Raw genomic sequence first — 15154 nt, 5'->3', positions numbered from 1 at the left:
AAGCAAAAAAAAAGAAAAAAAAGCCAGGAGTGGCTCAAGTGGTAGAGCGCTAGCCTTGAGCTGAAGAGCTGAGGGACAGCGCCCAGGCCCAGAGTTCAGGTCCCATGACCGGACCCCCCCCCAAAAAAAATGCTCAGTATCTCTGGCCATAAAAGAGATATTAATCAAAACAACACTGTGATTCCACCTCATCCCAGTTGACCATTATCAACAAAGCAAGCAATAATAGATACTGGTTACAGGTGGACCCATTGCAACAATGAGATGTACAAGTCGTTATATCGAAAAACGAACTTTACAACTTTCGTGGAGGGGGGGAGGATCAATTGGGGGGAGAGGGGGAGTATGGGAAGGGATGGGAAGGGGAAACAGAGGAGGCAATGATGCTTGATGAGAAATGTACTCGTTATCTTGTCCATGTAATTGTAACTCCTCTGTATGGCATTCTCACAATAAAATAAATAATAGATACTGGTGATGTAGCAAAAAAAGGAACCCTTATTACCCTGTTGGTGGTATGGTAAGCTTGTTTGGTCTGGAAAGCAATAAGGAGATTCCTAAAACAACTAAAATTTCCCTGTGACCTAGCAATTCCATTTCTGGCATTTATCCAAAAGATCACAAACCAGGTTACACTAAAGCCACCAGCACAACCATGTTCATTGCAACACTATTCACCATAGTCAAAGCATGGAATCAGCCCTGATACCCATTAATGGATGAATGGATCAAAATGGAATTTTACTGATATTGTATAATTTGTAAAAAAAAATGGAAAGACTTGGAAAAAATTATAGTAAGTGAAGTATGTCAGGCCCAGAGAAACAAATGTTACATGGCTTCATCCATATGTGGAAGCTAGAATTATCCTATAAACCTTTAAAGAGGTTGGGTGCTTTGCAAGTGGTTACAAATGTATTAACTGAAATATGGTTGAGGCAAGAGAGAATTTAAATAGTGTAATTCCTTATAAAAGCCAAGTCAAAGCCCAACAAAATAAGCACTAGGAAATGGGTGCTTGCAAAATGTGGGGTGGGGCAAAGACAAGAGGGGTAGATGGAAGAAGATGAAAGGCAAGTGAGAATGTAAGGAAAAGGAAAAAGTAAGGGAAGAATGTGTCAGAAAGGGTGGGTGAGAATGTTGAAAGAATGACACATCATAAAGTGCTTTGTTAGATGGCAATATATATTCTCAAACATATACATAAATATATACATCATGTGTGTGTGCGTGTGTGCATGTGTGTGTGTGTGTGTGTGTGTGGCTTCTTCTACAAATGATTCTGGAAAAAAAAAGACTTAAACTAGGTTCCTTTTACCCTATACAAAGATCAATTAAAATATAAGATCTTGAACTTTGAAACTGCTACAGGAAGCCAGGGGAAACACATGAAGATAGAGAGGCAGTTAATAGAAGTTGTTGTTCAGAAGACAATAACTTTCTGATTAGGACTATAATAAATTAGAAACCAAGAATAAGAACTGACAAATGGGATTATATCAAATCGAAAATGCTCTGCACATCAAAGGAAACAATTGCAAGAATGAGGAGACAACCTAGAGAATGGAAGAAAATCTTGGTCAACTATTTATCTCATAAGTGATATATGTATGTATGTATGTATGTATGTATATATCTATCCACATAGATTATACACTCATTCACAACAGAGTATTATTCACTCATAAAGAGGAATAAACTTATATAATTTTCAGGAAAATGGATGCATGCAACTAGATATCATGTTTACAAACCATTCCAGTGAAACATACAATTTTTTAAGGCAAAGGAAACATTTGAGTCCTACGTAATAGTTTCTGCAATTTGACAAAATACTGTGCAAATTCACTGACAGATACTAGAGAAGTGATACTTGTTGATAATAACAATGCTTGATAAGAAATGTACTCATTACATTGCTCATGTAACGGTAACCCATCTGTACAGTGTTTTCACAATAAAAAACTTATGTTAAAAAAGTCTTTATTTTTGTGTCCTATGTCCCAGACCTGTTTACACTTTGGGAAATTGATAGGAGTAAAACTGTGTACATTTCAATTTCTCTATAGAAATTATATCAGATCATTTAATGAAAGTTTAAATAACAAATTCAGTGCAATGATTGGAATGTTTCAGACAGTTTGATAACAGCTAAAAATAATGATTAAAGTCTCTTTAACTAATTTAGATAGTAGGCCAGGTGTATATGTGTTTGCTTTTCTTTTAAATGTTGTATTGAAATATTGAACCATCTGTTCTTGTGCATAAACATTTTCCTAGGATTCAAATGGGATTATGGAATATGATGTGGTTTTATGATTATTATGGGATGAGCAGACTGCTTGTGATAAAATCTTACTTTAGGGGCCTTTTAATGATGTCTATAAGGAAATCATTCCAGGCTTTAGGTTGGCAAAACATCTCAGATCCAATGATTTTGTATTTTTTTCTTTTTACAAATGTTGGTCTGGCTAATTTTAAGTAGCAAACTCTTAAATTAGATGAAACTTTATCAAGTTTTGTACTTATACAGACTGTAATTCATTTTCTGAATTATGTCAGCTCATTTCTAATTGTTTTTCACTAATATCAAATGGCACTGTTTGTTGAAATGTTTGCCCACTGTGCAGAATAATGCTTTATCTATGTTTAATAAATATTACCTTCCATATTTAGAATATCAAAATATTAGCAATCAATGGAATATTTATTAGTCAATCAAATGGAATAACTGCATCCCAGAACATTTCAGGGCTTTCTAGGTATAAATATGTGAGCAAAATTTAAAGATTTACAGTTCATGTGTCAAAAGGTTTTTTTTTTTTTTGAAAAGAAGAAGTTTCATGATTATACACTTTTCCTCCTGATACACTTAAGTGGCGTGGCATATTTTTATCAAATGCACTACCTTGTCACTAGGAGGTAATGGCAGATGGAGTGGAAAGCAGGCTCATAATACCATCAAAGGGTTATCCAAACTTATTTTCATATTCTTCTGTTGAAATACCAACTCTGTTGGATTCCCCTCTTGATAATCACAGATTATTTAACAAATATAAAGCCAGGCACTGTTGGCTCAGGCCTGTAATCCTGTCTATTCAGGCGTCTGTGATCTGAAAATCACAGAAATCAGTCCAGTCAGGAAAAAGACCATGTGATTCTTGTCTCCAAAGAACCAGAAGTAGAGATGTAGTTCAAGTAGTATAGTGTTAATCTTGAGCAAAAAAAAAAAACAACTAACAGTGCCTAGACCCTGAGTTCAAGATCAAGTCCTAGCAGAAAGAAAGAAAGAAGAAAAGAAAGAAAGAGGAAGGAAGGAAGGAAAGAGAGAGAGAGAGAGAGAAAGGATGGAAGGAAGGAAGAAAGAAGAAAGGAAGGAAGGAAAGAAAAGAAAGAAATGTGATGGATAGCTCCCCAATTGCTTTCCAACTGAACTTTTAAATGACTTTGATTTACTATTTAAGTTGATAAATACATTTATAAAAGTTTTGATTTATATACAAACTACTTGTAGTAAGTTAATATAAATAAGTGGGGATAGACAAGGCTAGTGATCCTGATTCTTCTGTTTTCATCATTTCAGCACCCTCCAGTAGAAAACCAGGTGACCCCCTTGTCATTTCAGATATCAAGAAAGGGAGTGTGGCACACAGGTAAGGCAAATGTATTTCTTAGTTATTCCTTGATGTAAGCAAAACTTATCTCAAGATCGATGTTGGTAGTATATCATACCCTCTCTTCTCTCATTTTCCAGGCAGCCATTACTAGTCAGTCATATTTGTTATCTCTAGCAGCAATGATTATATAGATCTTTCCTTTCTCTTTATTTCTATTTATTACCTCAGAGCAGGCAATAATTAGCTGAAAATATTTTGAGGGTCTTTCCAGAGTTCAGCATGGATGCTTCTTCACCAATCATCTCCATCTTCTATTTTCTAGGAAGAACCCAGAAAGTAGGCCTAGTTGTAAGAAGTACCTCTCAAAAACACCATAGCTTATGGGGCAGTTTTGTTAGATGATTCTCTGTTCACCTTGGGACAAGCAAAATTCTTGACTCTACGGTAATGTGAACGTCTACTATTTTGCTCCTATATATCATCAAAATAACGCAGTTGAAACTTTTTATTTCACACATAAAAATTCCTTTTTTACTGAAATAACTGAAATAGCACTTTTATTTCAATATTGCTGAAAGTATTCAATATTTCAATTTACTGAAAATCTTACTGAAATAAGACTTTCCTTTTATTCTTCAGCTTAGGACTTAAAGATCCCATCTGTTGAATTCACTAAAAAAATATTTTAACAATCAAAATTAGGAATGGCATTGTATGAGTTGAGTCAGGTATAAATTCAAATATAAGCTCAGCTGCTATAAGAAGAAACATAAATATTTTGGATTAAGTTAAGACTGATGTTTGAAATTGGATGGATATAGGGGGCCATGCTCTGGGCCACAGCCACAAGGGTACATGCATTTGGCGGATGGAACAAGATGTACAACTTTTTCTATGTCCCTTTCTACCCGCTCCCATGTTAGAGCCGATCTTGGTGGGCATTTTCTGTCCTTAACTTCTCCTTTGACCTAAATGTTGTGAACAATGATACCAAATATCCAAAGCCTGACACATTTATGGCCTGATGGAAGAGCAGACTCCAGGGCAAAGCATGACACAATAAACCTATGATTAACTGTTTCAAAATGGCTATTTGTATGTGAGAATGCTCAAATGTAAAACGAAAAGAAAAGAAAAGGATGGAGGTCATTTGGCTGCCAGGAGGGAAACATACAATCCAGATGGGTTAGCCATCATACTAACAATCACTAACATTTCTTGGCTATAGATGGAAGGTAGGAGGCAGGAAGTGATGCTGAGAGTCTGGAACATTCGTTCTAAGGGTGACCCAGAACAAGGAAGGGAGATGGATACGGGGGAAAGATTGGCAGTCTCTATCACAGACATGTATCTATTTTACACATATGAACACATGGATACTACATTCTAATTATTTTTCTGATTGTACTATTGACCTTAAAAACTTTCAACAAACCTACACGGGTCCAGGACCAGTGTTATACTCTGAGTCACTTTCCAAGTAAGTACATCAGACTTCTCTACACATTTCCCTCCTAATCCAGCCACGGTGAGTGTTCATGTACAGGTGAAAACGACACAGATTCCAAAACTCAGTTCTCCACTAAGTCCATCTCACCTTGACTCGCCCCAACCCTCTCCCAGTATCCAGTTGCAAATGATCTAGAGTGATGTGACAATATGAAGGATTACAAGGACATTTCCATGTCTACTAATCCCTGTCTGATCTACCTTCCCAGGAACCTTTCTGAAGGCTTAGATGGATGTCCTGGCTTAATTGAAGGAAACATAAGAAAAAGTGTTTTTAATGCTCTATAACTTAATGTCACCACAGTCATCTCAAAAAAGACTGGGTAGGGACATAAAGGGATGGTTGTCAGCAAAGCGCGATTTGAAAATAGTTGAAGCACCTCTTTTTATCTAAAGATCACCATAAAGCTGCCTTATACTTAATGCCTTTTTAAAGGGCTGACTTAAGTACTCATCTTGTTTCTGTGCACTTCCTAACAGAACTGGGACCCTGGAACTTGGGGACAAACTGCTTGCCATAGATAATATCCGGTTGGACAACTGTTCCATGGAAGATGCGGTCCAGATCCTCCAGCAGTGCGAAGACCTGGTGAAGCTCAAGATCCGCAAAGATGAAGATAATTCAGGTATCGATAGCATCCTCGCTGAAGTCTGATTTTCCTCACTACCCTGATGGCAAACAGATTCTGATGTTTTACACACAACAGTTGGCTAGTGACATTGCAGAAGGGTTTTACATAGTTGAGTCTTCAAATTAGATATTGAGAGGGTAGAATGAATTTTAAATAATGGGGCTTTTAAGGGAGATAATTAAGATTCTTTCATTATGAGTATGATCAGAATTATATTAACATAAGTTTAAGGATGAAAACCAAATCACCACTCTCCTACCCTAATGCAGTAGAAGTCATTTTCATATTGTTGTTGATATCAATATCATATAATTATAATAATAGTGGAATTTGCATTTTTAACTTTATATTTTAAATTTTACCATTTTACAGCTACCTAACATCTGTCTTTGTTATTTGTAATAGCTTCATTGCAGATAGTAGTATCATGGTATTTCTAGTGTATAAATATCTTTATTTAAATTTGCAGTTTTTTAATTGTTTCCTCATGTAATATTTCTAAAAGTATAATTGCAGAATCAGAATGTAAAGGAAACTTTTGATGCATTTTTTTCTATGATGCTTCCCAAAAGAACTCTATTTGGGGAGCAACATGGCCTCCAGTAATACATGAATACAGTAGATGTGGAGCCATGATTCTGCTGCTAGTGGCTTTAGAATCACCTGGGGAGCTTATGAAAACACAGATTTTAGGTGCTGTCCCCAGGTGTATGATGTGAGATTCTGCATTTCTAACAAACTTCCAGTGATGCAAAGAGCAAAACCTTTAGTAGCCTGGTAAAAGAAGCCCTTTTATTTGGTGATAGTAGCAGTGTGAAGCTATCTCGGAAAGGTCAATTGATTGAAAGAGTTAACTAACATCAGGAGATTATAGAAAGTGATAAATATCCAGATTCTAAATATTTAGTTTAAAATTTTTCTAATCTTATGGGTAAAGTCAATGCCTTTCCTGGTTCCAGTGGCTTCTGTCCATCTCTAATGCAAAAGCCTTTCAGTCTGTTTCAAGTGTCATCAAATCCTCTACAGTTTCAGCAGTGCTCAGAAGTCCATGTTCAAAGTCTCCTAAAACTCATGGCAGGTTCTTAGCTGTGAGCCCCTGGGTGAAAATAAGTTCCATACATTTGAGATACAATGGCACAGAGTAAATACTTCGATTACAAAAATGAACAGGAGCATAAAAAGGAGGGATGGGACCAAAACCTAACAGGGAAAACAATAAATTCTCTTCACCTTCTGGGTTAGGTGAGTTCCAAAGGGCTTAACCCCTGCATCCTGCTCTGCTGTATTCTACAAGACCTTCCTCCTGGGGTGGCTTTGCTTGCTGTTGTGACCATCCATACAGATGGTCCATATTCCTGACATTTTTAACATCCTAGGATCTCTGTTGCAGCTTTGCCTTCACCCTCTCAGCTTCATGTATCAATCACCCTCTTGTGCTGCTCATGGGGATTCTAACCCAGCCTTGCCTGTCCTGGTGAAAATCTCCATGCTCTCATGATGCTTGGGTTGTACCTAGCTGCAAAACCAACATTGCATGGGCAACATTGAGGACTGCAGCCAGCTTGAACAGTGGCCAGGCCCACCTGGACCATGGCAGCAGTAGCTCCTGAGTACCCAGATGGCAGAACTTGGAGAAATACTTCTCTAAGCAGTTCTGTGTACACTGGGTTATCCTGGAACATCTTCTTAAAGAAATGTCTTTGAGCCTGCCTTTGGTAAAATCCAGCTAATCCATGAGCCCTCAGAACATGCTTCCTTTTATCCCTGATATAAAGTTTTGGCTTTGCTGTTGTTTTTTGTTTGTTTGTTTGTTGCCACTTCTGGGGCTTTGGACTCAAGGCCTGGGCACTGTCCCTGTGCTTCTTTTGCTCAAGGCTCTACCACTTGAACCACAGCTTCCGGCTTTTTCTGTGTATGTGGTACTGAGGAATCAATCCCAGGGCTTCATGCGTGGTAGGCAAGCACTCTACCACTAAGCCATATCTCCATCTCTTAGCATTTTTTTTAAGATGCTAATGTCTTCACCAACCATGCCTTCCTTGGTTTCAAGTTTAAATGGACTCCTTTTTCTAGTCAAACTACAAGTTTTCCTAATCTTTCTGCTCACCATTTTTCTTTTTGATTCTCACTGTAAACCTACTTAAAAGCAGCCAGCAGTCCTCCCTCTTTCCCCCATGCAACGCCTAAATGCTGGTCTGTCTGGAACTTTCCTCCAACAGCTTAATTAGTACATCAGCAATAAATGCAAACAAACAGTCTCAGGGCACAGACAAAATATAGACAAGTTTTTTTGGCAAAATACCTTATTAATGACCTCTAATCAAGGTCCAAAGAGAATGCTTGCATTCATCCACATTCCTTTGGCATTCTGGTCTTCTTAGATCCCATTATAATCATCCACTAGGTTCTGCTGACAGCATTCTAATTTTTTATAACCTGAGTCTTTCAAAATCTTTCAGAATCTTTCAAATTCTTCCCTAAATCATTTACAGGGGCCTGAAAATGACCTTACTGCTTGGTGTCAGTAGTCTATGTTAGCTTTCTGCCACTGTCACAAATTTTTTCCTTAAAACAATTTGAAGGAAGAAGGGTTTACTTTGTCTTAATTTTTCAGAGGTTTCAATCCACGCTCTGGTTTCCAGCCAGCTAGCTCTGTTATTTCTGGAGTGTGATGAAGCAGAACTTGTCAGTGCATTATTAATATGTTAGTAAAGTTAGTGACCTCATGATCCTATCACATTTCAGCACTCCAAACTGGGGACCTTATCTTCAATACCTGAGCCATTTGAGGGGTACTTCATAGTCAAAGCATAATAATTTCTGGTTTCCTTTTGTTTTCTCCTTAAACTAACTGCATTCTAACTGATAGAGAACAACATTAAAATTGTGTGTGAAAAAGGCAATAAATTTAGATACCTGAATACTTTATAGAATGTTTAGATCATGTTAAAAATAACTATCTCCTCAAATAAAATTTCTTTATTGTGAGAGCTTCCCAAGTTATTCTAGATCTCTGAAATAAACAATACATTATTGTTAACTACAGTCAGAACTTCTTGCTGTTTTGTTTTCAATACAATTTTTTGTTTTCTCTTTATCGGTACTGGAGATCAAACCCAGGACATTCCACTTGCTAGACAAGCACTTTGCCATTGAATTACATCCCAGCCTTACAATTTTGTTTTAAACAACTTGAAGCTGTCTTATTGTTTACTCACCTTGATTTTTAATTTTTCCAGTGTTGTAGCATTTTCCCTCTATGTAATTGACAGTAGATTTTTATCTAATGCATTTGGTTATGTTTTATACAATAACTATAGCTATTTTATACAATAACATAGCTGTTTCATAAAATATGTATGATTAATTAAATCACATAGTTACCATAACAAATATAATGGGCATGTGAACAGACACAGGAATTGTGTTAGTTACTTTCCTCATCACTGTGATCACATACCTAAGATTAAAAACCTAAAGCTGGGAATACTTTAGCTCATGATTTCAGAGCTTTCATGGCAGGGAGAACAAGGGTCTGACAGAGCAGAGCAACCAGCCTCATGGCAATAAGAACATGTGGCAGAGACTACTCATCTCACGGTGGACAGGAAGCAAAGAAAACAACACAGAAGCCCTAGAATAAGAGACAGCACCCAGTGACACAGCCCCAGTAACCAACTTCCTTTCAATAGGTTCCACTTCTTAAGGGTAGAGAATCTCCAAAAATAGTGCCACCAGCTGGGAACCAAGAGCTCAATACATGAACCTGTCAGAGAGACATTTTTATATGCAAATCATAAGTTGTTGCATTTATAACTGAAGTAGGAACACATATATACAGAGGAGAAGAGAAAGAAACCTCCGATTCAGGAATATTCTATGACATTGGTTTGTATATTTTACAATATAAGATAAAACAATTAGATGTGTAAGTCATGACTGTTTTTATGTATACAAAACCATTTGGATTGAAATACATGCAGCATGAAATTGCATATTCATGAATTCATATATATGTTATGAATATATATGAATATGTAATTTCATCCCAGCTGCATTAGTCAGCTTTGTGTCACTGTGACAAATTACCTGAAAAATCAACTTAAAAAAAAGAAAGGTTTATTTTGGCTCATAGTTTCAGAGATTTCAGGGCAAAACTTTTACTTTATAGAATCAGGAAACAAAGTGGGGAAGGTCCCATTATCTATTTCATGTATGTGCATACTCCAAAGACCTACCTGTCTCCTACAGGCTTCACTTCCTAAAGGTTCTAAAGCCTAACGTGTCACAAAGTGACACAAAGCATTAGCATGTGTTCCTTTGGAGACACTTAAGATCCAAATCATAATTCTAACCAAAAATGAATTCTTATCAGTGATCTCCACTCACTCCATAACCAAATCCTCTACATCTAGAGTTCATGGTTATGTCATCTATGTCATGTGTTCGTGATTCTGTTCAGTGTTTTAAAAGATCAATAGTGGACTGGGAAGGTGGCTTAGTCAGTGGTAGAGTGCTTGCCTTGCATGCATGAGGCCTTGGGTTCAACTCCTCAGCACCACATAAGATGAAAAAGCCAGAAGTGACACTGTGGCAGTGGTGATGTGGCTCAAGTGGTAGAGCACTCACCTTGAGCTAAAGAGCTCAGAGATAGTGCCCAGGCCCAGAGTTTAGGCCCCAGGATCCAAAAAAAAAAAAAAAGCTCCTTCTCTCCCTGTCTCTTTCAAATCACATACCCAATGTTTCCCTAACTGTAATTCCTAAGGTTCCCAAATAAAGTTCTTTTAAAAAAAATAAAAGATCAGTATTTATACCCATTGAATAGTTGACAGTGATTATATCCAATATTTATAACCAATGTTTAAAAGAATGGCCAGGTTTTTACTTATTATTTCCCAGATAACTGATTTTTCAGTGCCAATATTTGCATTCTTCTCCTTGCCAGTTTTCTTCAACTGCACTTGATTTGGGGGGTTCATTTTAAGAGAGGGCTAAACCCTCCAGAATCATCTGGATTCCATCTTAACGAAGAGGTAAAGCCCTGTGGAGAAACCTACTTAGCATAATTTGCCTAGCTAAGTAGTTCTCAGCTACCTTCCTTGCAGAGTGAAGATGCCAAGCCAGAGATAAATATGTATGCTGTACACAGTTGGCAACAAGTCCAGTTCCAAGCTGTGCAGATGCATTGGCAGAGGTTTCATAAACAGCAACTGAGTTCTGGAAGAACTAGATCTTATTTTCAGTTACGGCTTCCCTTCATCTTCTTTTCCTCCTTTGTATTTTTTTTCTATGTTCTCTTGCACTTGGATCTTGGATCAGATATATTTGAGTTGAATACGAACATTGGTGATTAGGACTGATTTGAAAAGTTTGCTTATCTGAAATTATGCTGATAATTTGAACTGTCACATCAAATCATTTTTATCCATCATCAATACAATGTTTCTGAATAGTAATATTCAGTGTATCTTTCCCTAAAATGTTGCTTATAATAATATTATACAGATTATTCTGTCTCTTTTATCCACTCACTCCTTCCCATTCTTTCTCATTGGTTCTCTCATCAATCGGGATCTCACAGAAATTTCAGTCATACTGAATATAACATGGTTTCCTTAAGCTGGACAACACTGCAATTGGCTTTAACAAATATAGCTCTAAAATGCTACCCTTTTTTCCACTTACTAATCATATTGCTCTGCCATATACATCAAGCATACCAAGTAATTGACAACAACTATTCCTGACTGCTGTGAAAGTTTGGTTTTCAATCATGCCATCAATATTGTAGTGTCTATGAGGTACCAGGTACTGTGCTAGGAACAGTTGATTAGAAAACTGTTAATTAAATAGATGATGCACATGCTGTGGGTATTCACAGAATGAAAGAGTATGTAGAGGCATCTGTTTGAGCCTGAGAAGCTCAAACTAACAGCCTTGATCTGGGAAGGGTTTTGGGAAATGGGACAGTAAGGAAATGATATAGTAATAAGTGACTAAAAAGTATATTGGTGCTAAATCATAACAACTCCTGTAAGCTCTCTTAAGACATTTGACTTTTGCCCCCAGAAGCCAATTGGAGAGAGCTTTGTAAGGACTGAAGGGAATCCATAATAACTGGTTAGAGATTATTGCTTTTACTCATGTTGAATCAGAAATTCGTAAGAGTCAAATTAACCGTTTTAGCCCACGGTATGAAATGACTAAGAATATTAGACTGACTGCAAAACCGCAAGCTGGAATGCTTGAACAAATTAGCTTCTCTAAACATCAGTTTCTTTATCTGCAAATAAATATCTACTTAGTGCCTTAGGTGTATGGTTATTTTAAGCATGAAAGAAGGTAATTCGTGTACTTTAGCAATAATGTTTATACCTAGTGAGGCCCAATGAATGCTGTCAATAGCCATCATCAGAATGACTATAAAGTTAATTTTAGCTTTACTTAATGAGGGCCAAACAACTTTTTGAGTTCTTAGGGATGTAGGCATTTCTCTCCCTCTGGATTTGGTCACATCCTACTTTCAGAAGTTTCTGCTTTGGTTATCTTTCATCATCACAGAAATATAACTCTAATAGAAATAAATGATTCCTACATGGGTCCAGAGTTCCAGGACCATGGCTGAAATTCAACCCTCAGGTCAACAAAGTTGCCAATAACCCTTTTGGGGAAAAAAAATCTGTTATTTGGCTTTGACTATATCCAGGTCTAAAGTCACTAAAGAGGAGAGAGTTGGGAGATCTGGCTGGATTTGAGAAGGAAGCCTGAAGCTTCCCTCCTAAAGCAGAGACTTTGAAGGATTTTTAAGGATGGATGGAAGTTCCCAAATCATTCCATAAAATATAGCCATAAGGATCTGCTTTGTATTCCTGTCCTTCTGTCAGTCAAATATACAGCTGTAAATTACTTCTCTCTTGACTTAAATCATACTTTTTTCTATCATAGAGCTTGTTTTTAGAGACCATAAACTCAATACTTTACCTTCATGGACTCTATAGAAAAGACATTGCTGCACTGCAGTTGGTACTACCCAAAGCAAATTACCTTTCTAGTACAGTTTTATGCAAATACAGCATTAATGCTGAATTTGTCCTTCAGATTTGTGTGTGTGTGTGTGTGTGTGTGTGTATATATATATATATATATATTCCATTTACCAGTATCAAACCAAGCTAGGTGATTCAAAGGAAATTTCCCTACCTCAAACTTAGATGAAATAGCAGAAATACCTTATCACAAGTGCCCAGGAATGATGCTGACTATACTAGGAGATGTGGAAGGGGCTGTAAAAAGAACCCATGACAAGAAAAATTTCTTCTTCTGTTTCATACTTGTTCTCTGAAATGTGGGGCAAGTGTACATGAACAAATCTGAGTAGATTTATCAAATGTAGCTGACTGGGTCTCTCCTCAAGAGTGTGTGATTCCTATAGGTCTGAGACACTGAGAATTCACTTTTCTACCTAATTCCTAGGTAGAACATATTGCAAAGCACCATCCCAAAGAGGCTTAGCTTTGTAAACTAGCACTAATCATTTCTATAAAGAAGGTTTAATTCCTCTCTAAAACACTTAACAACCCCTTGGAACTCTCTCTTAATACATTCCTTTGATGTGACCAGGTAAAGTAACCTTATAACGATTAGGCAGCTATAGGAAATATTGTTCTGAATGGTTTGTTTTTTCAGATCTTTCCAACTCCGAGACACATAGTCATATTCTAAAATCAATTCCATCATGTTTAGCTACAGTGAACTTCGCTTGACCTGCATATGTATGCCTTTCAGAGACTCCTGTCTCAAGTCCAAGCCTCCTGTTTGGCCACAGAAAGCAGCTGCCATTATGGATTCAGGCCAGGCAGTGTTCATTTTGTTAAACAGGCAACACTCAAGAAGCCTGCAAATAACATTGCAAATAAGTAAGGCAGCAATTTTGCATCTGTTCTGCAGTCCCATTAATTTTCTTAACTAGAGTTGAGCAGAACAAGCAAGTAGGTTGGCCCCCTTTCCCATCCTTCACTAATAGTCACAAACCTTCTGTCGTGATATAAAAGCTGCTTATACTACCATTAGCATCTGGTTTTGGCTCGCTTTAAACTTACTGGTGATTCTGCATTTTCCCTGTGCAGAAAGTTTCTCTTCTGGCTGAACAAGTCTAGCTGCATCTTTCTAGGTTTTTAAGCTGGAGCAGCCTCAAGGAGAAAGTATCTTGGAGCTTTTCCACCTCCCAAATGGGCTGAGCATGGCTTTCTAAATGGCAGTCAGAGTCCTCCTCCTCAGCGGCAGGGCCTTTCAGATTGTCCCAAGAATGAAAATAGAATTAGAAGTTCAGCCTAAAGCTGACTCAGTGCGCTTGAAACAATGGAAGGAAGAAGTTCTAGGTTTGCTGGTCTCTCCAACAGCAGCCCGGGTCTTAGTTTCACATGTTGAATGAGCCACATTGGCTTTCAGTCTCAGAGGAGGAAATTTCCCCTTGGCATCACAGGGAGCCAGCTCTTCTGGAGCACTCTTCCTAGGAACTCCTCTATATGCTAACATTCACTTGTCCTTTTGCTCATTTCCAAATTTGCTCTAGTGTCAGGCATAGTTCTAAGCCATGGAGATATGAACATAAAATCTATGTGTTCAAGGTGAACTTGTTCTAACAATAAAGACCGGGAAAGAGAAATACTAGAAGAATGTACAAGCGCTATGAGGCATTACAAAAAATCCCTAAGCCTGGGGATCCTGGAAGTTTCCTTCAAAGAGATCTGGGCCAAATTTTGAAGTCAGATGAAAAATTCCTCAGTAGAACAAATGGGAGAAGGATGTCTGTGTAGAGGAAGCAAGCATGCAAAGGTTGATGATATTACAAAAGTACTATTCAAGGTCCTGTGGCAATTCTATGGTGAGTGAATTCAGAGTGGGGACTGGAAGAGAGGCAGGTGTGTCTCACTGGAGAAGTCCAGGTTCAGGCTCCGGCTCCACTCTTGAAAAGGGGTTGTGTTTTGTTCTTCATGAGTTGGGAAAGCATGAACAAGCTTTAAGGAAGAGAGTAACTTTTTCATGTTGATGTTTTCAAAAAACGTTCTGGGAAGAAAACAGAAGGGATATCTGCGTTGGCAGCACTGGTGCAAAATGAGCATGACGTAAAGGCGAAGTCTGGGTCCCAAGCAGGAAAACCGTGTAGGAAGAAGCTATTGTTATGGAACACTGGGGCCTTTCTTGGGTGCATGGCAGTAGAGGGCCTGGGACCCTTGCCTTGTGGAGGGTTGAGCCTAGATGGGCTCTAATTTGGCTCAAGGGAAAGAGAAAAGTAGACTATAACTCAATATCTCTTTACTCAAGGTACCCATAAAAGGCTTTCTAAATGAGCTAATGTTATCACCTTTAAAAAAATATTAAGTTTCAACTATATAC

At 37.7% G+C, this 15154-nt stretch overlaps 1 protein-coding gene across 1 annotated transcript in view; it reads left to right on the top strand.

Annotated features, from left to right (window-relative positions):
* Grip1 (glutamate receptor interacting protein 1) overlaps positions 1-15154 on the top strand; it is a 169088-nt gene that overhangs the window by 114831 nt on the left and 39103 nt on the right. Inside the window, exons 15-16 of the mRNA XM_013018571.1 lie at positions 3584-3653; positions 5607-5752. Coding sequence (XP_012874025.1) covers positions 3584-3653; positions 5607-5752 — 216 coding nt within the window. The remainder of the gene's footprint in view (positions 1-3583; positions 3654-5606; positions 5753-15154) is intronic.

Source organism: Dipodomys ordii, unplaced genomic scaffold (genome assembly GCF_000151885.1).
Source record: "Dipodomys ordii isolate 6190 unplaced genomic scaffold, Dord_2.0 Scaffold3, whole genome shotgun sequence".
Classification (NCBI taxonomy): Eukaryota; Metazoa; Chordata; class Mammalia; order Rodentia; family Heteromyidae; genus Dipodomys; species Dipodomys ordii.
Note: the sequence above shows the minus strand (reverse complement) of the source record. Positions and strands in the feature narration are given on the sequence as shown.